At 38.7% G+C, this 20,321-nt stretch overlaps 1 protein-coding gene across 2 annotated transcripts in view; it reads left to right on the forward strand.

Moving 5' to 3' along the window:
* ADCYAP1R1 (ADCYAP receptor type I) overlaps window positions 1–18,204 on the forward strand; it is a gene marked incomplete at both ends in the record, with an annotated part of 106,866 nt that extends 88,662 nt beyond the window's left edge. The window contains 4 exons of one of the 2 annotated variants that reach the window (XM_084280389.1): window positions 6,653–6,736; window positions 11,624–11,753; window positions 11,979–12,020; window positions 18,016–18,204. In XM_084280389.1, the coding sequence (XP_084136515.1) occupies window positions 6,653–6,736; window positions 11,624–11,753; window positions 11,979–12,020; window positions 18,016–18,204 (445 nt within the window). The remainder of the gene's footprint in view (window positions 1–6,652; window positions 6,737–11,623; window positions 11,754–11,978; window positions 12,021–18,015) is intronic. The other variant, XM_084280390.1, reaches the window with a different exon arrangement.
* Between the last annotated feature and the right edge of the window lie 2,117 nt (window positions 18,205–20,321).

Below are 20,321 nucleotides of genomic sequence, written 5' to 3' on the forward strand. Positions count from 1 at the left end.
GAAAGGGATAGATCTGGAATTTTATTTGTCCCCAAATCAGTTTACATCTCTGTTTGAATCAGTTACTTAGTGTGAAGATAAACACGGAGTTGAAGCAACTGGTCATGCAGCAGTTGTTGCGAGACTGCAGACAATGGGGAATAATTCTGACATCTCTGATCTTGAACGTGCTTTCAACTTACATCAAAGCTTGATGCACGCCAGCATCCATGGTCTTCCATTTACTTTTTATACCATTCACATTTTTGCCTCTATCATAAAAGAACAAAAGGAGTTTTATTTCGCCCCCCCCCAGTGTCTCTGCTTCACTTTGCCATTGATTTCTTGTGTCTCACAACATGCTTCTCATCCAGTAGTTGTAGTTTTACATCTGAAGAATTACTAGGACATACTTCTTAGAGCCTGAGATATGGAAGGAGCAAGAAAGATGGTGCTGTTGAAGTGCAGGTTTTTTGATCTGGAAGGACTAACTTCTGACAAGGCTCTAATTAATTACTAACACTAATACTAGTTACTAATACTGTTCATAAAAGGAACTGTATGATGCAAGCTGAGTAGCTGGTTAATCGCTAAGGATGTAATTCTTCCTACCTTGGAGAATGCAAGAACACTCAAAGGCCACCAGGTTACAATGGCTTAATATTAAATTCCCAGTGAAGGTAGTTTAAACAAATATATGCTACCTCAAGATTGGACCAATCCAAACTTGTGCATATGATCCAGACCATAGTCTTTAGTACCTGCTTTGCTGTGCACCTGCATCACTGCTAAGAGATTTCTAAACTGTATTTCCTCTTGCATATTTCCAATGAATAATGAAATCTGCTGGAACTGTCCAGCAGATTAAGTGTCTGTATGCCCAGGCTTTTCCAATTTCTCTTTTTTTATTAAGCAGGGTAATAGAAATAGGTTGAAACTGGTTGTCTGCAGGGATAGCATATAACATGTAAGACACAGAGGCAAAACAGTGTAAGTGAAGCTTCAGAGCTGTGATTTATATAAAACCTGTGTAGATATGCTGATGCTGAGCTGATAGAACTAAGACCTGTCTATAACGCTATAAAATCCCCACCTTGTATCAGACTGTGATATATTATACTCCATAGGCTTTGCTCATTTGCTTGTTTTAAGGACAATGAGGTAATCACATTCTCAGATATTTTATGTCTGGATTTGGAAATACATATTCTTCATTTCAAACAGTAGACCTATATTCAAAGCCATTTAAGAATCTCATTTGGTGTGGTACATTTTTCTCACTAGACATGCTATATTGTCTTCTACACTACAGTTATGTTACTGCACCTCCATCAGAATTATTCCATAATGCATGACATTAGTTTATGCTCTGGAGTTGGTGAGAACTAGTTTGTTAAAAGAGGAGCTAATACAGAGGAAGGATCATGACATGTAACCTGGAAGCTACAGTTCATTGTAAGACTGTTTTTGATGGACATATTCTGCCCTCTCTCTTCTCTAGAGTACAGCTAAATGTTAACTTTATCTCATCATTGTTTGATAGCTTCCTCCATCCTTGTGTGTCCATCCTATAGAAGTTGGCAAAGTCAAGAATGAACAGTGTAGAGATGATTTCTTTGACCATCCTTTTTCATCTTCAAGCCTCAGTTCTGTGCAAAGGTCAGAATTATTGGACAGAAAGTCCCAGTTCTGATTCATAGTTGTTAAAATTTCATTCTCGGCCTATAGTCTGCAAGCAGAACTCTGGCTCCAGCCTCTGGAGAGTTGATAGTTGTTTCCTCTCAGGTATACTGTTTCTCTGTCAAAATATTGTTGCAGTTGCCATGCTAGTTTTCTTTTACAATAGAATAAATCTAACTGTGGTGGAATAAAAAGTACGCTCATAAAATGTATAGAGACTATTGAAAGTTCTCTATAATGTGGGACCTTTGAAATCTGTAGAAGACCCTTAAGACCCTTGTGAGGTTTCCTACATATGTCATATTTTTAGCTTGGAATTGGTCAACTTTGCAAGTACATAGACACAAAAAATGCAAATCTTCTTTATGTTTCTCAAATAAATTGTGGGGGGGTGGGGTGAGTGGTCCACTGACTGTGTAAGACACATCTACTCAAAACAGCAAAGTGACAAAAGACTGACCTCTCACGTGTTAAACCAATGCAAGAACTCTAAAAGAGGGAGAGACAAAAATGTCAGAAGAATGAGGACTGCTACCACCCATTGAAGTCAAGTGATTTTAGTGTATTTTTCCAAGAACTGTAAAGAAAAGGTCACACTTTCTTTTCCAACTTGTTTTCAGATAATTCCCAGGTGTTAGAAGATGATCCTGGAATACCTCATATCCCTTAGAGAGATCAGGGGAAAGATTTTATTAGCTTGGTTGCGATAGCAGTAAAAAGTAGAGCTATAGGAAACAAGACTAAAAGGCAAAATGTGACTAGGCAAAGACTTTTGACCTTGTTTTCAATAAGAGTGAAGAAACAGAGTTGCACTTTCAATGTAGAGCACAACAATGGTACTTTTAGCAAGACACCATGGGATCTACTTGATTTAATAAGATTATTATGCCAGGATTCTTCCAAAACCAGTAGAGGTCTACCCAGCCCAGAGAATAAAATCTTTGATGGGATTTATTTCATTCTGAACAAGATGTTTAAAATAGGTCAGATAAATCTCATTTTATGCTGTTTGTCACCACTGACTGCAACACTAAGGAGGATGACAAGGTAAAACCAAAAAAATTAGGCGTACATCTTTATTGTTAACTTTGAAAATTAGATGAGATGGAAATAAATAACTACTTTCCTGAGAAGCACCCGTGCTGCTTCTCTCTTTGGATGAGAGGGTTGAATTGAGTGTAATGGCATGCAGTAGATCAGGGTCCACTGTCACCATGGCAGGATGGAGTTGTATAGTCTGTTTTCTGCTCACAGAACAAGTTCAGTTTTCCAAACTGTTTAACTCTGATCTGTAAGCCCAGAATTTTTATAAATGCAGTTGGTATTTTGTCCAGGAAATAAGTGTAGCTTCAGGAAATAATTAATTATTGAGTAACAAGTCCCCTAACATATAATAGTATCAGCTATAGGTAAGTAGGCACACAGCATAACTAGTAGATCATCTTGCTCAATTTTAAAAATTTTGTTCTCTCTCTCCCATACAATCTTTCTACTTTTACTTTGGTTAACTTTTTACTGTATTTTCAGTACTTTATTTCATTGATTTGTTTCTACATTCCCTCTCCTACTACTACATGGTTGCCAATCCAATTTGTAGCGAGGTTACATAGAGTTACTTGAGGAGGGTGCACAAAGAAACTTAATGAGGTACAGTTTTAGTTTGCATGAATAGAATTCTACTTTCATCAGGTTTCATAAAGGATTCCCCTTCAGCATATTCAGAGACAATCCACAAAATCTGTCATTCTCTATGTGCTATTAGTGACCTAAACCCAGAACCCAGATTTTTTATGTTAGGGATCTACATGACCTTGGTAACAGAGTATCAATCACTTCATTCCCCTGAATCAGCATGCTCTTTTTACTCCTCTGAAGAACTTATGAGAAACTTACAAAGTCTTTAGAATTAAACTGCAACTACCTTTGCCTCAAATTTGTGTATTCTCTCGTTTGCATTTACTTGCCAGACGTCAAGGTGTTCCATCTGACAAGATGGTCTTCAGCCACGTCATACGTCATTCATTTAACCCTGGGAATGTTTAACTTTCTCTTTCCCCTTCCACCCTAGCACCCTCCCTCTTCCTCCCAGATGCAGCTGCAGTCCATGCACAGGACACATGCGGTGAGACTCAGCTTGTTTGCCTTTAGCTGTCTAAAGTCTCGTATTTAATCTAAGCAGTCTAGTTGTCGTCTATGGTCAAACTGAGAGACCAGGGCACCTCTGTAAGACAATGCATCCCGTATGTCTTAGCTACCTCTGTTACACAGGTCAGCTCAGCCTCTGGAAGTGCCCATTTCTTTCCATGATTGAATTAAAAGTGAGAGTTCAGTCTAAATTTGTCTTAGATACAGTTAGATGTGACCAATTCCATTCTGTGTGTACCTACAGAGAGCTGAGGATCCTGCCCTAATTCATTTACTGTTTTAATATCCATAATTCCATTTATATTCATTTTCTCTTATTTGGCTATTTTTTTCCCTCTTTTCCATTTCCCCGCCTCCTCTGTCTCTTCTCTCTTTCTCCCTTGCATCAATGCTTCTATACTGATAATTAATATATAGATCAATCAAACAAACAAATAAATATATATATATATTTAAAGGGTGGGGAAAAAAGAAAGAAAACTTTTATCAATTCTGCACTCTAAAGTTTTTGGGTCACTTCATCCTATCATCATCAGAGAGATGATTCTACTTAGATGTTAGGATAAATGCTAACAACAGCACTAAAATAATGTTTTCCTAACAAGTGCTAGCAAAGTTTTCCATGACAAACCCAAGTGTACATCTCCCCTCATTGCGTGGGGAGCAGCAGTTAATTTTAGATACTATTTTCAAAATCAAGTCTGTCCTTTTCAGTAATTCTCGTACCAAGTTCTGTCATGTTAGTTCTACTTAGTAGAAAAACCTATCATGAAAATCAGTCCCCACTAAACAAAACAGCGCACAAGAAATAAAGGAAATATGGAGAAGAGGGTTTTTTTTTTCCAGATTACCATGGCACCATCAAGTATGTCATTGAAGAACAAAATTTCTTACAAAACCTCATGACTAAGAGTTTCCAAAGTGATTGTTGACTTTTAGATGTTTCATTCTCAGGTTATGTACCTTAAAATGCCTTCAAAATCACTGCTTTCCAAAAGATGCTGAGAAGCTCTCTTTGATAAAAATTGGTCTGATAAAATGTGTTTCAGATCAGGTGATCAACAAACAAGTGAGACATATGAAATTCATACTAACTTCTGAAAGTCTCAGCCATAGAAAGAAGGAACTGTCTCTAAAAATTTCTTCCTTGTTTTTGATCAGTCTTAGCTGACAACTCATACTCAGCCCTATGAAAAACAAAAGCAGAGCAAAATTTTATCACAGAAGCAATGCTGTAAAAGAACAGCCATTTTCATACTTCCTTAGCATCCCCCCAAAAACGAGACTCATTTCACAAGTTGAGACATTATTACTATTTTCCATTTGCTGGATGTGTGCACACTACAATACTGTATTCTTTCCAGCTCTTATGCTATAATCTTCAATGACAATGCAGTTGTCAGGTTTTGATTAGCCAAAAGGAAACCAAATGAAACAAAATACTAGTAAATGGGATTGGCTTAAAGGAGTTAACAGTAGGGAGAAATTTAATCTGGTTACAGTTTATTCTGTTTTGCTGTTCAGGTTTTAAACTGCAATTTCCACAAGTGAGCAGAAATCTTAGACCCTGCATATTAGAGCAATAAAAGACAGTTTGATTTGTTTGAATCAAGTTAGGTGTTTGCCTTGTAGGCAATTACTTAAAAAACCCATCATATTATCCTTTATAGTTAGTGGAGATTTGGTCAGGGTAGTCAGTGATGTTTGGTGTGTGCTGTTCATCCCATTCTAAAGTGGACATTAAAATAGGTCAGATATATCCTTACCAGGAAGTGTGTATTTCTCTCTTGGCTATTTATTCTCTCTGATGATTCTCAAGGGACCAAAGGTGTCCAGATTATTTAGATGTCTACATTGTAAATATCCAACCTTCCCTGAGGTAAATCTCACCAAAATAATCATGTGTTCAAAACAAACCAAAAAATGTCCCCTTGAAAGTAGATGAGAAATTTCTGGTTTCAATTCTCACTTTTTTCAGCCTACCATAACAGAGACAAAATCTCTATCCTTCAGATCCCTCAAAATACCTTCCCACGTTGTTTTGGATTCCCCTTCTTGACAGCTAATTTGAATTAGCCTCTCTCTTGCTAGCTGGAAATGTAAACATCCCATTCCAGAGCAGCTCTTTCTAGAATACGACATGTAGAGATAATGGTCCTGGTCCACAGTATATGGGACTGCTGCTTTCATGAACACACATGTCAGTGTGTGTGGCAAAAAAATAAATGGTACCTCTGAATTTCCAATCTAGACATATAGTTTCTATGCTAACCTCCCTCCCCCATGCATCAAGGAAGCTGGGGAATAAGGTGTTATGGTATCTTTGTTAGTGCTCATCACTAAAAAGAAGGGATTCAGACTGCCTTGTGTCCTTGCACATGAAAATGAGGACCATCTGACCCAAGTTCATCTTAGATTAATCCCCATCCTACAAGTTTATGTTACTATCTAATTGTTCTCCACAAACGTGCAGTCAACTTTCATTTAATATATTGTTCTGTTACCCTCTCTACAATACCAGACTGCAAAGGTCGTGTGTATTTTGGATGCGTAACGCTGCCCGCCTGCCTCCAGGTTGTTCGATCTTTGGTTTGTCTGTGAATCAACACATCACAATTGCCAGCAACAGGCAGAGCATTTTAATTATCTTTTTTTTTTGTTTGTTTGCCTTTTTTTTTGTTTCATTTTGTTTATTTTTGCTTCAGTCAAGCAGCTGGTTTGTGCTGTAATTTCATTCTGTCGTGTCCGCTTTCCATCTCCGTGATGTGTCTCATGAAATGTGTTGAAAGTGACCTACCTTGGCCTGTTCACAATATGCTGAAAAAAATGCTAATCTTGTCATATTTAGCAGCTGCGTTCAGAAATGCTACTGTAAGCCTAAGAGGGCTAACCAGCACTCTTGCAAGATGTCAGAACTATCAACCATTACCCTGTAAGTGTACGCAATCCTGTGACATTACTGTGTTTGTATGACGCATGTTGCAAGTAAATGAATGGATAATAGCAGAGGGGTAGTAACCTGAGAGCAAGCATTCATTTAGTTCTTGTTGCATGTAGAATTTTTTTTGTCGTTGTTCTGTGCTTTTGCTGATGCACCACAATCAAGGATTTTAAGGTTATTTTGCTTTAAAACAATTTTGTAACTATGGCTGATGCGATATGGTTTTGAGTAGTGTCTGTGTAGAAACTATTAATAGCTGTTCTTTATTACACAGCAAAGAGGTGAGCGCTGGTCACACTGAGAGTAAATGGTTCACCTGAAAGTTTGTTAGAACAGCAGGATTGAGTGAATCAGACTCTCAGCTGGTGTAAAACATGGTGTAAGTCCATTGAACTGAGTGAAGTTGTGTTAGTACAAACCCTGAGGTGAGGAAAGGCTGAGGTTAACCTAATATCAAGACGTGTCTAGTCATAAATCATTGTCAAAGGTTTGCCTCTGGAAAGTGAGGCACCCAGAAAAGTGGATAAATGCTATTCACTCTAGAGATGTGTGAATTAATTGCTTTCTTACTGTGCACCTCGCTCTCTGTTACAAGAAGCCCACAGTATTCACTGCAATGAAGCATACCTTTCAAAAACCTTATCATGCAATATGTTTCCTGATTAACTTTCCTCTAAATATCACAGTGGTCTTAAGAGTACGAATCAACACCCTCAGGGATGTCCTGCCACACAGATCCAACAGTCCAGCATTTTGCTGAAGAATATTTAAAAGCTCTCTTTGACACTTTTAAGGAAAAAAGGTTGTTTTGCAAATTACAACTGTGGATTTTTTTATGTTTGTTGGTTAGAAAAAAAATTAAAGCATGTAAATAAATTTTATTTGGGATTTTGCATCTCCTCAAAGTATTTAAGAAACAGTCCAATGAAGATGTTTAAAAGATTCAGTCAACAAACTGACACTGTGCTAAAGCAGATGGAATTCACTGCCATGTTTCAGAAAGATGGCAGCCTGAAAAATCATTAAGGTGAAATCCTCTACCTACTCCCTGTCAAGATGATTTCAGCCTAAATAGGAGCTCAGAAAAACTCTGTACACTTCCAATAAAGATAATTAAACTTTACTGTTTGTGTTAACCTATGAAAATCTCAGTACTCTTCCGCTGCTTTTTAAGTCATTAGTCTGAAGATGTGATTTTTTGCATGGGAAAATAAAAAAGGTGTAATCAATTCTTGCATTTTGGTGTTACCTCAGGTCTTTAAAAGTGATCCTACAGACCTAATTAAGCTTTTGTAAGAGACATGTATCTGTCAGGGTACATGAAACTACTAAGGTTCCTGATAATCACATATTAACAAAAATTAGCATCTTTCTGATAAAATAGATACTTTGGTTTATTAAACATGAGATATATTAAGCATTTCATTTCTAATGACATCCAGTATCTTCATGATTTGCTCTTCATCCTTCTGTTTGAAATATTGTAATGATTATTGTTGTACCTATACATCACTGAGTTTTGCCAAAGAGGTACTATTCCTCTAATCTAAACTTTACAAGCCTACGGTGAAGCAATTTATATGACAAACTCAGCCCAGATTCTCTGTTGTAGTAATTGGGAAGACCTAGAGTGTGTGATAGGGCTTTCCTTGGAGACAGATGATTTCTCCTTGCACATAAGTGCCTGTTACTCTTCAGTGAGAATAAAGGGATGTGGGCATGGCATCAATTTGATTAAAAACAAATGTCATCATTGCAGGTATCTCATAACTTTAAGCTAGTCAATTTATACAACAATAGTCACATTCAGACCTTTAGAAGAGACAGGAGTCATCTCTTCTCAAAGAGGTTCTGCAGGTTCTGAGTCTAGAGATATATCTTTGTTATATCCCATTCACAGAAGGTGGATGAAATGATTGAGACCATTCAAAGCCTGTTGGTCCTTGTTCCCTATCTCAGAGTTGGCCAAAATAGTTGGGGTTTTTTCATTTGATGTACAGTTATGGTGTTTGTTAAGATCACAGCATTAATTCATCTTCTAGAACCCTATTTTAAAATGAGCAATATGAACACGCTGGAACATTCAGGAGAAATCACTGGAAATTCTCCTCAACAATGCAACGTGATGTGTATTTTCATTTCTAATTCATACCTAGTTATGTCCTATGTAATATCTATAAGTAGCCTCCTTAATATGTGTGGATATTCAATGGAAAAATAAAGACATGGCTCATTCAGAGTCCAGTCAAAGTTAGACAACCTTTCTACTTTCTATTCCTTTCACTATAAGGATGCCTTTCCATAATTCACTAACAGAGTGAGGAAAACCAGAGGACACCATTATCTGTGTCTTTTTGTACTAACACTTTATGGACAGGTTATATTCATAGTCACACTGTTGGAGAAAATCTTAGTTTAAACTGTTTTTAAAGAAAATAACAACTGAAAAATAGAACGTGGATCTAAAAAATATTGAAATACAAGTTGCTTATCTTAAAAAAGTAACATTCCTCTGCCTGTTGGAATGTAAATAAGGCTTTTGCTAGAGAGCATATATCTTCTAAACATCCAGTTTAATCCCAAATGAGTGATTTGGATCTGTTCCCCAAGTTTCTTGCTTGTCTGAAAGAGTGCGGGAAGAAAGTAGGATGACTATTATTGGTTGCTAACGCTCCTGAGAATTTCTCTGTATTCTTTAACATCTTCATTTTACCACTGCACATAAGCTTACATCACAGGTATTCCTTTAAGTCTTCGTTCTTCCTAATGCCTTGAAAAAACACAGTGCATTATCATCCACGGTCATTAGTATCTCTCACATTTTTCTTATCATTAAAACCTTTTTTTCTCTTCAATAATCTATAAGCTTAAGAATGTGTTACCTCTTACATTTCATGTACTTCCTTTCTGACTATCATGACAGTATTAAACACAGTACCTCAATTAAGTCAAAGATGACTTTGTGTTTCAAGATCTTACAAATTAATTGTGTGATTAACCTGATATAATTAATGTCAGAAAGCTAACAATATAATAAACCTTCCTCTACTTGTTTTCCAAAATTAATCTATTACTTCAGTGAGATACAGCATACTAATAGAAAATTCTGTTCTCAATTTTAAATCAAAATAGCCTATCGTTTTGTTGTTATGTATTCTGAATAGAAAGAGTAACAGATTTTTAGAGATGCTACTTCTTTGTCCAGTTTACTACCTTCGTTTGATTTTTTTGTAATTCCATGGCAAGTTTTTTAGGTTTAGAGGTTTTACATCCTTTTTTTGTTTAAAGAGAAATTATTATTCTGTAATCTTTTCTACATTTCTATTTCCTTTCTTTAATCTGATTACAGGTCCACAGAGAAAAAAGGACTAGGAGGGACTTTGAAAGTTCTTTTAGTCCCGCACACTGGGTTGCTCATGTATAGCTTACCTGTTCTAGAGATCATCAAAGTTAGACACCCTGTATGCTCTTCATCAACCTGTTCCACGGTTGTTCCTCTCTTATCAAAACACTTTTGGTCAAATTCTGGCTCGATACACAAGATCTCTGTCCTCTGGTTTACGGGGTCTTTTACCAGGACTTGAGATTTGGTGTGCATCAGGCTAAAGAATCATGTATGTTTAGTACAGTTTCAAGGCAAGGGTTGTGATGTGTTATCACTATTAGTGCACCAAGTATGACCAAGGGACACCAGCAATGAACTAATGCCCCATTTCTAGTTTAGTACTGGATATAACAACATACAGTCACAGAGTTCTTGCAGATGTATTAACTAGATTGTCACTTTCAGTAAGACAAACATATAAATTGTGGGATATTGTTGAGCATATATCAGCACATTAAAACATGTCTGCAATATACCATATAGATATAAACCAAAGGAACCTTTGAATTTGGAAAAGTATGCTGCTCTTCCAAAAATCTTTATGGCTTTTTAGCTTCTTTTGTCCTCCATCTACCTCTTTAACTTACTTGAAGGGAATCAATCATCCTTTTCCCCCTTTTGTCACAGAGGTTACTTCAGGCCACTGTCTTTATAATAGGGCTGTTGCCTTGTTTTTAGACCAACATTTTCTTTCTCTTGAGTCTTTTGCTGCTCAATCAGCAAAGGACACTGATCAAAACTGATGTATAAGTCTTTCCTGGCCCCCTGCTTTTGGGGAATTGAATCTATATTCAGTTAAGTGCTTACAGGTACATGCATTCATTTTCAGCCCTTTCTCTTTATACCTACTAAGTTTGATTCTTCTCCAAAACCTCTCTATTCTCAAGCAGTGGAAATTAGTTACACCATGGATTTAGATTTGGGATTAAAATAGTATAATTGAGTAAAAAATCAAGACCTTGAAAAATAGTCATGATCCTAAGAACATACAGGATTTTTTTTTAATTAGCTTTAATTATATTGCTTTTTCTTTTTTTTTTCTAATTTTTGGCTGTGCAGAAATAAATTCACACACACTCACAAAAAAAGTTATTTCAAACACTCCAGTGAGATTAAGCAATTGGGTGAGAGGTTTATTATTGTGCTACGGTAGCAGTCTGAATCCCTTAGCAAGATTACCCTCCTCGTGTTTGGCACGGTAGAAAGAAATCCCTGCTTGTAATAATGCAAATTAAAATAACAGCACAGAGTATTAAGCATTGCTAATGTGCTATTATTGTAGCAGTGTGAAGAAGTGGGAGCAAACTACAGTGTGTGTGAAGTCACTGTTTTGGGAACAAATGGGAATGTTGTATATTTGTTTGTATAATTATACAGTTTATGTATTTCCCAAAAGGGAGGCAACAAAATATTTTCTGTGTTTTCTTCTTTAATTAAAGTGCAAGTTGTTTATTACAAGGCTGCATTAAAGTTCTTTCACTCTGTTGTAACAGGAGGCTGGCTCGCTCTACACTACTGCTTATCCCCTTGTTTGGAATTCACTACACGGTGTTTGCTTTTTCTCCTGAAAATGTCAGTAAGCGGGAGAGACTAGTGTTTGAATTGGGACTGGGATCGTTCCAGGTGATTATACAGTGAATTCTGCTCTTGTTAAAAAGAAATCTTTATTCATTATAACTACTTTGCATGCACAGTTCTCAGACTGTGTGTTTGTTTATTTATATATATATGTTTTGTATGCTCAGAATTTGGTTTTGTTTGCTTGTTTGTTTACTTTAACTCCAGCTATGTTCTAGCATTTACTGAAGGATTTGAATTACATTAATTTTTTCTCTCCCATTTACCTAGGGCTTTGTTGTTGCTGTTCTCTATTGTTTCTTGAATGGGGAGGTAAGATTTTTAATATTTAACCTTCCCCACCTACCATCTCCATCCCATTTCCTTGTGGGAGTGACTGCTATTCTAATCTTTCACTGTAACTCATCATCTACCATATTTCCTACTTCTTTAAGCTAAATCTCATGTTGTCTCAGCAAAAGAAAGAAGATGTATGAAGTCTTTATTAAACCTAAACATTGGCCTTGCCAAGCATGATGGCTCAGGTTAATGGTCCTGAACAGAGGTAGGGACTATGCTGGGCTTTTTTGTTGTCTCATCCTGGATGCAGAACTTGCTTTTGTGAAACTTCATACAGTTCTTGCTGTCTCACTCTTCTAGCCTGTTTGGTTCTCTCTCTAAGGTGGGTGTCCCTTCTTACGTGTCCTCCTCACGACTCAGATTGGTGTCATCAGCACACTTGATAAGGGTGCTTGCAATCCCATCATCTAGATCACTTAGGAAGATGTTGAACGGTATGGAGTCCAGTATCAGTCCCCAAAGGACCTCTCTAGTGACAGGCTGCCAACCTGAGCGAGTAATATCATTCACCACCCTCTGAGTGTGGCCTGTTGGCCAATTTCCTACCCATCTTGTACACCACTCACCCAATCTGTATCGTGACAGTTTGCCTAGGAAAAGGCTAGGGGAAACTGTGTCAAATGCTTTGCTGAAGTCCAGGTAACGACATCCGCTGCTCTCCCATGTCAACAGAAAACATTTTGTTATAGAGGATGATCGGGTCTGGCATGACTTGTCTTTGGTAAACTGTTGTTGGCCTTCCACATTCACCTGCTTCATTGGATTTCTGATAGTTTCTAGATCTTGTTCCATTATTTTCCCAGGGACTGAAGTAAGACTTAATGGGCCTATAGTTTCTTGGGTTCTCTTTAGACCAGATTAGACTTATCTAGGCTAGACTAGACTAGAATAGAAGCCAAGCCTTTTTGAGGCCCTTCTTGTAGATGGGTAAAACATTTGCCCTCTTTCAGTCATCAGGGATATTTCCTGATTTCCATGACTTTTCAAATATTATAGACAGTGGCCTTAAAACAATATCAGCCACTTCTCTTAAAACCTTGGAGTGGATTCCATCTGGTCGCATGGATTAATGTGGGCTGAGCCACTGCAAGGGACCACAGACTGGACCTTGTTCCATTACTGGTAAGTTGGTAGATGTGTTGTCGTAGCTACTTGATCCTTTGGCCTGGGATCCAGCTGCACCGGTAAAAACAGAAGCAAAGATGTTATTGAGAAGTTCTGCCTTGTCAGTATTATTAGTTACTACTAGTTCTTTTGTGCTCTTTAGCAGTTGGTTTATATTTTCCCTGTGCTTCTGCTTATTACTCGTATAGCTGAAGAAACCTTTCTTGTTGTTCCTGACTATTTTTGGCCATTTAAAGTTCTAGCTGAACATTAGCCTCCCTGAATTCATCTCTGGATGCCCTAGCAAGGTTCTTGTAGATCTTGATGGGTATTTGGCTGCCTTTCAATAGCTGGCATGCTGCTTTTTTCTTTTTTATTTAAGCAAAAGCTTATGGTTAAGACAGCTGGTCTCTTCTGCCTTCTTTCTATCTGTAGGGGACTGACTGTTCTTGTGCTTCAAGGGGGGTGTTCTTGAGCCTTCTTCCCAGCACTCAGAAGCTTCTTTGCCCTCCATAGATGTTTCCTATGCAATCCCTTGCAGCTGGCTCTTCTAAAATCCAGGGTCTTTGTCCTACCACTGTTCTTCAGTGTGCTTAGCAGTACTTTAATCTGCACAACGTTATGATCACTGTATCCAAGGGTAACATTAGTAGTTATGTTGTCCAGTAAATCTTGGTTTATAAGACATAAATCTAGCCATGCACTGTTCCTAGTTCGCATATCCAGCATCTGTATCACAAAATCACACAAAACAAACCCAAATCTGTATCAGGAAGCAACCTGCAATGCATTCCAGGAACCTGATGGAGGACTTGTGTACCACTGTATTGTTTTCCCAACAAATACCTGCATAATTTCAAGTCACCCATGAGAACCACATCCTGTTGACCTGAGACTTCCTTAAGCACCTGAAATAAAATTTCATCAGCCTTGTCATCTTGATTAGTAGGTTAGGTAATAAATATTTAACGGAAGATCCCCCTTAGTGACAATTTCTCTAATCTTGATCCAAAGTAATTTGATAGAACTTTGGTGATCTCTGTAACTCACATCCATACACTCAAATTTCTGCTTTACATGAACTGCAGCTCCACTTCTTCTCCCCTTTTTGTTTTCCCAAAAATTTGTAGCCATTCATTGTGGTCTTTCAGTCATGTGAGTTTCTGTGTTTTCTATAATATCATAGCTCTTTCACTGGGCACAGATCCCCAGCTCCTCCTGTTTGCTGCCCAGACTACACACATTTGTATATACAAATTTCAGGTGACTAAGGCTTCTTGCCTTTGGAGAGGGTTGGGGGAGCATTCCTCACTACTCTTGGTAGGTGAACTCGTGCAACCTGCTGCTTATGAATATGCTTTGGGCACTGTTCCCTAAGTTCATTAGTTTAAAGCACAGTCAATCTGCTAGTGACGATTTTCCTGCCTCTTCTAAGTAGGTGTATCCCATCTCTCTCCAGTAGGCTGTATTCACTGAAGAATGTCTTATGAATGTAGAAAACAAAACCCTGACAATGAGATTAGCCAAGGATAACCAAGTATAGATCTGAATGATGCATCAACTTCTGCTTACACCCCTGTCTCAGACTGGAAAGACAGGGAAGAAGATCACTTGGACATCTTTTACTTGCACTTCCAGGGCTCTGAAGTCCTGTTTGATCTTGCCCAGGCCAGTGGTGTCCATATGGAACATACATAGGGAGGTACTAACCTGCAGTTTTAAGCAGTTGTGGTAATCTGTGACATCCTGGAGCTTGGGTCCTCACAGGTGGCAAACTTCCCTTGGCTGTGTATCAGGCTGACAGATGGGTGCCTCAGTGCCTCTCAGCAGAGTCACCCACTACTAGCACTCGTCCCTTTCTTTCGCATCTTTTAGTATGTGTTGCTGGTACAGGTTCCCCATGGGAATATCGCTCACTGGTTTTGGTCACTGACAAGGCTTGGTACCTGTTGCTGGGTGGTACATTAGAAGAAGGGGAGTGAAGTGATAACCTCTTCCCATGAGGTCATCAGAGACTATGGCACCTCCTTCTCCAAGGTGCTGTCTATTCTCTGTTGAAGCTCTTTTCTGGTAGTCCTCAGAGTTCAGTGCTACAGGGCCTTAATGATTCTTCTTGCAAAGTCTTAAATAATGCTCCTGTTATACTATTAGGTGTTCACCCTTCCTAACACAGCATAGCTTGCTAACTTTCTCCTGCAGCTCCCCCACCTGCTGCCTGGATGACTCCACCAGAGCCCACCTTGAGCAGGTGGACCCCCCTCCTCCACCCAGGAGGCCAGGTCGCAGTCTTTGCATCCCTCCTCCTGGACAGCAGCTTCCCTGATAGGAAGGTCTGTCTGGGTGGCTACCTCCACTCTTCCCATGCTAGCCTGGCTAGGCAGCTGACTCCTGTCTGCTACAAAACGCATCATTTGCACCACACTTCCAAAACCTCAATTCACTGCCTAATAAGTCCTTCTAATCACCTGGAGCCACCAGCTAGCTCATATGACCATTAGGTCTGCAGCCTAAGATTAGAGGTGAGCAGAGCAGTAAGAGTGCACAGTCCTTTCCATGTGAACTGCTGGACAAACTTTGGCTGATGCTACTCCTAAAAGATGCCACATCCCACTGCTGATGCTGCTCCCAACAGATGCCGTGCCCTGTTTGGATTCCTGGTCGTGTGCTCCCCAGGAGCTGGTTCTATGTGGGTTCCCACAGTCTGACCTGGCCATGGGGACAGCTGGTAACACCCATCTTCTGCCCACTCCTCCAATGAGACCTGAGTCCTGCCAAGGTGGTCCCTCCACACACACAGCCTAAGGTACCAGAAACCCCCTCAAACACCCACTGGGTACCTTGCAAGCCTCACACTCCTCTCAGCATGTGGCAACTGCTGCTAGCATCAGCTTCCCACATTTGTTGTTTTCTTCCTGATTCACCTGCCCTAGTCTGCAAATTGAAATTCCTCTGCCTTTGTTTATCACACTGAATACCTGAGATAATCAGTTTCTGATTTAATGGAAAATTACTCCCTCCTCAAGGCTGCCTTAAGAGGAATATATACAGTTCATCCATTCTCTTCTCCACTGATATACATCTATTGTGCAGTCCAAGAGGAAAAAATTAAATATCACCTTCTTTCTTCTTTTCAAGGAGGCTGAGATCATTTGTTTCTAGCAGTTTTAGTGCAGTAGGTGTTCTATACTTGTTCACATAAGTGTGCTGGTCTTTAGTACAAAAGGTCTGTAAATCCAAGTGATTCCTTCTCTGATAACCATAACAATCCCTTCAAGTTCGTTAAACATTCTCATAGGTCATCTTTGCTTAGGGGTTTTGTCAAGGTGACTGTTAAAGGGCTCATAGGTAAATGTTAAAGCATTATTCATGGCTCAGTCCCACGTAGCTCAAAAGGTGAATTCTGGATCATGCCTTGCTGCAATTAGTGGTTGCATTCATACTTCACTAGCTGGCACTACTGAATGCCCACCTCCATCACCTAAAACTGTTGTTTGACCTATTATCTTCCATGAGAGCTAAAAAAAGTAGCCAGAAGATCTTGTCTGAAACTAATATGGACATAAGCATCTTCCAAGGTAATGTGCACAGTGTGTCAGATTGCCTGTAAATCCTTGCAGAGGGGTGGGGAGTTGTTCTTATCCAAACTAACATGACTGGATTAATTGAAACCTTGTTATACTCAAGACATTAGAGAGAACCTCGTGGTTCCACTAAATTACTTAGGGTAAGAAAGGGTTCACCATTAGTATTTTATGTTGTTACAGATGCAGATATTATTTTCTTTGTTACAGACTTAACATACTTCCATTCTTTATCTAATCTATACCTATCTATACTCTAACCAAAACAGAAATTTGAAGGTGCTAGAAGGTGATTGTAGGTTTTCCACTTGGACTTTTCCTCCCTAGAGTTAGCGTATGCCAAACTGTACTAGTCTAGGAAAATTTAGCAATGACTGTTAGAGAAGAACACCTTTGACACAGCAAGAATATTAGAGACTGGAAAAAATATATTGAGACAATATCTCTACATATTTCCTTGTTCTTATGCCATTTCATTAAGCAATATGCTACAGGCTACTGTCGGGAAGAGGTAGTAGACTGAATAAATGTTGGTCTTGGCTAGTATAATCTTATATTAAATCCTTACTATCTTATGTATATATGTACACACGCACACACCTTACAAGATTTCCAGGAAATTGGTGATGAATGAAAAGTAAAAAAGCCGTAGAATTATTTACTTCCTTTCTAAGTAGACTTCAGACCATAGATGTTTTGTTGCTGGTGACTTACTGTGGGAGCCCATGATAAAAGCTCAAGGGAAAGGAGACTGTCATGGATGTGTATGAATGCAAGAGCTGTCTTCTGCTTAGAGGTGGTCTATAAGCAGGAGGCAAAGTTTTCAGTAGACATGCATCCATTAACAGCAGGTGAGACACAAGCTGGCTTTGTGGACAGGTTATTTCATTCCTGTTTAGTACCTTGTGTTTGCTTTTTTCTTTGCATCCTTGTTATGTATTTAGCACTGGCCATTGATGAAAACAGGGTATTTATTCCAAGAAGGTAGCTAAGGAACCATGCTGAAGTTAGTTTCTGAATGAGTCTTCTATGCACCTCCAGGCCTACTCTAAATTATCTGAAGTCAGAGATGCAGAACCCAGGCTGTCATTCCTACTTCATGCCTGGACCTCTTTCAGACATGGAAGAAGGTACTTCAGATTTTGCTGAAGTGAGGGCTTGAATAACAACCTTAAAAATTGTTCTGTGACATTTTGGGATGTTTTCTAAACTTGATAATTTGTCAGCATGTCCTCGAGCGGCTAAGTACATAAAAAATGACCTTTTGAAGTTTCTCCCTAAAGGTGCAATCAGAAATAAAGAGAAAATGGAGGAGCTGGAAAGTCAACCGGTATTTTGCTGTCGATTTCAAACATCGTCATCCTTCTCTAGCGAGCAGCGGAGTGAACGGGGGGACACAACTCTCCATTCTGAGCAAGAGCAGCTCTCAGATTCGGATGTCCAGCATAAATGCGGAGAACCTAGCGACATGAGCAACTAAGGAAAACAAATCAATTGACAAGCAAACCAAAAACCATCCCTTTAAAAAGAAAAAAAATAATCATAGTTTTGATGGTGGTAATAGTCTCTCCCTTCTTCCTTTCCCTTATCCCCTTCCCCTTCCCTTCTGTTCCCTTCCTTTCCCTTCCCTAACATTTCCTTGATGGTTATAGAGGTGAATGAGCAAAGGAAATGTGTATATATATATATCTTTTTAACTATCACTGTAAATACCCAGCTGTAGTCAAGGCCATTAATGGAAAAATGTTTAAAAGGTAAACAACAGGCCAAGCCCACCCACTCAATGATTTACATTTCAGAGCATCTGCAAGTAATCCGTTGTCAGTCAAAAGTAACAAGTGATTGCTGTGCAGTTGTGATCCTTGGTTGCCAAACTGATACTAATATGTGAATGGACATGACCGTTGTTGTTTTTCAAATTAGTTAATATGTTTGTTTGGATTTGCCTCTTTTTCTTCCCCTCCCCTCCCCCCCCAGTCAAATGTATTTTAGCCTGTCCCTGTCTTTTGGCATGTGAATTTCTGCAGTGTTGCTCTTTTGAGTCTTAGGATGGAGCTAATAAGCTTGGGTTAATCAAACCAGCTGATTCAGGAGGAACTCTGGGAAATGAGGCTCATGGCTGGATTTAGTCAGGTATTCCCAGTGGACTTAAAGGAACTGCTGTGCCAATGCAAAGCTGCATAGCTACAGTCAATCAGTGGGGGGAATCCAGGCAATAGATGGGATCAGCTGTCTTGTGTACCCAGGAGCACTTCTGTGAATGCTTTATGTTCTAGCTAAGCTGTGAATTTTCTAAAAGGGCCATGCAGTTGAGATATATCTTTTTTTTCTTTTTTGACATTAACTGGTTGATTAGTAATTTATTGGATTCTTTGAATATTAAAAATAACTGTCCCTTCCCTCCCACCTTAAGATCAGAAGTCAGTTCCAGGATGGCCTTTCCCTCCAGATAACCTTGAACACTCTGCATCAGTGTCCAAACATGGCATGGTTTTGGGTAGTGCTGTCACACAGAGTGTGGTGCCTTTGCAACCTGGTTGACTTCTGTGTGTTGACTCTTCTCTGCCAGAGCAAGAGGCACAAGAAGGATCTGGCATGATCATCTTGGAAGGTAAAAGTCACCTGCATTTGGTGAGCAACGAAACCGAACAATAAGATGGTATGGAAAGAAAAGATAAAGACTTTGGATGACTTCCCACCCCTGGCAGTTTTCTCTCTCTTTGGATATTCTTTTTGTTTAATAACCAGCAGTCTTACTGTTTTTCTTTGAGAGGAACAAAAATCCTCTTTCAGCCTTTGCCTTGTAGTTAAAGCCACGACTGGTACATACTTACTTCAGTCAAATGTCAATGATGTCAATTCTTAAAAGTCTTTATACAGTGCATAAAGGCTTTGAGGACTGTCCTAGGGCTCACTTCATTTTGGATTTATGAACTGATATATATGTGTGTGTATGTGTATGCATATACTGGAAAATGAAAATGAAAATAGCATTTTAAATGTGAAGTTTTGAACTGAAACTAATAGTAACCAGGAAATCCAAAATTCAGGCTTCTTCTTTGCTGTTAGTTCACATGATCAGGAAGTTAAAAAAAAAAAGGTGAGAGGCAGAATTTTAGTGTCAGCTGAGTGTGAGCTTTTAATTTCACTGGTTTTTATTAGTTTAGGTAAAAATGTTTCGATGTCATTTTAAGCATAAGTTTTTAAAAATAATGCTAGGTTCCTCATTTTTAAAAGGAGAAAAAAAAAGGTCTTTGAAAGTTATGAAAGAAATATTAATTATAATACTTAACGCTTTATATAGTATTTTATGGGACATAATCTGCTCTCAGTTGTAGCAGTGTAAATGAATGTAAAATAGGTTGAAACAGACAGAAATCTTGAGATTGACTTCATAGTTGTACAGGAATGTGCTCTTATGAGATGCTTACACCCCTTTCAGGTGAAATCTACCCTTGCATAGAGGACAAGCAAAATCACTTATACTCCAGTATCTTAAGTGGGAGTTAAATGACCAAAACACCATTGTTTTTTCCAAGTCTTCAGCACTGGTTTGCTGCTCCAAGAGCAGAATTTGTCCCCCTCTGCC

This window comes from Gallinula chloropus (assembly GCF_964237585.1).
Source record: "Gallinula chloropus genome assembly, chromosome: 2".
NCBI lineage: Eukaryota > Metazoa > Chordata > Aves > Gruiformes > Rallidae > Gallinula > Gallinula chloropus.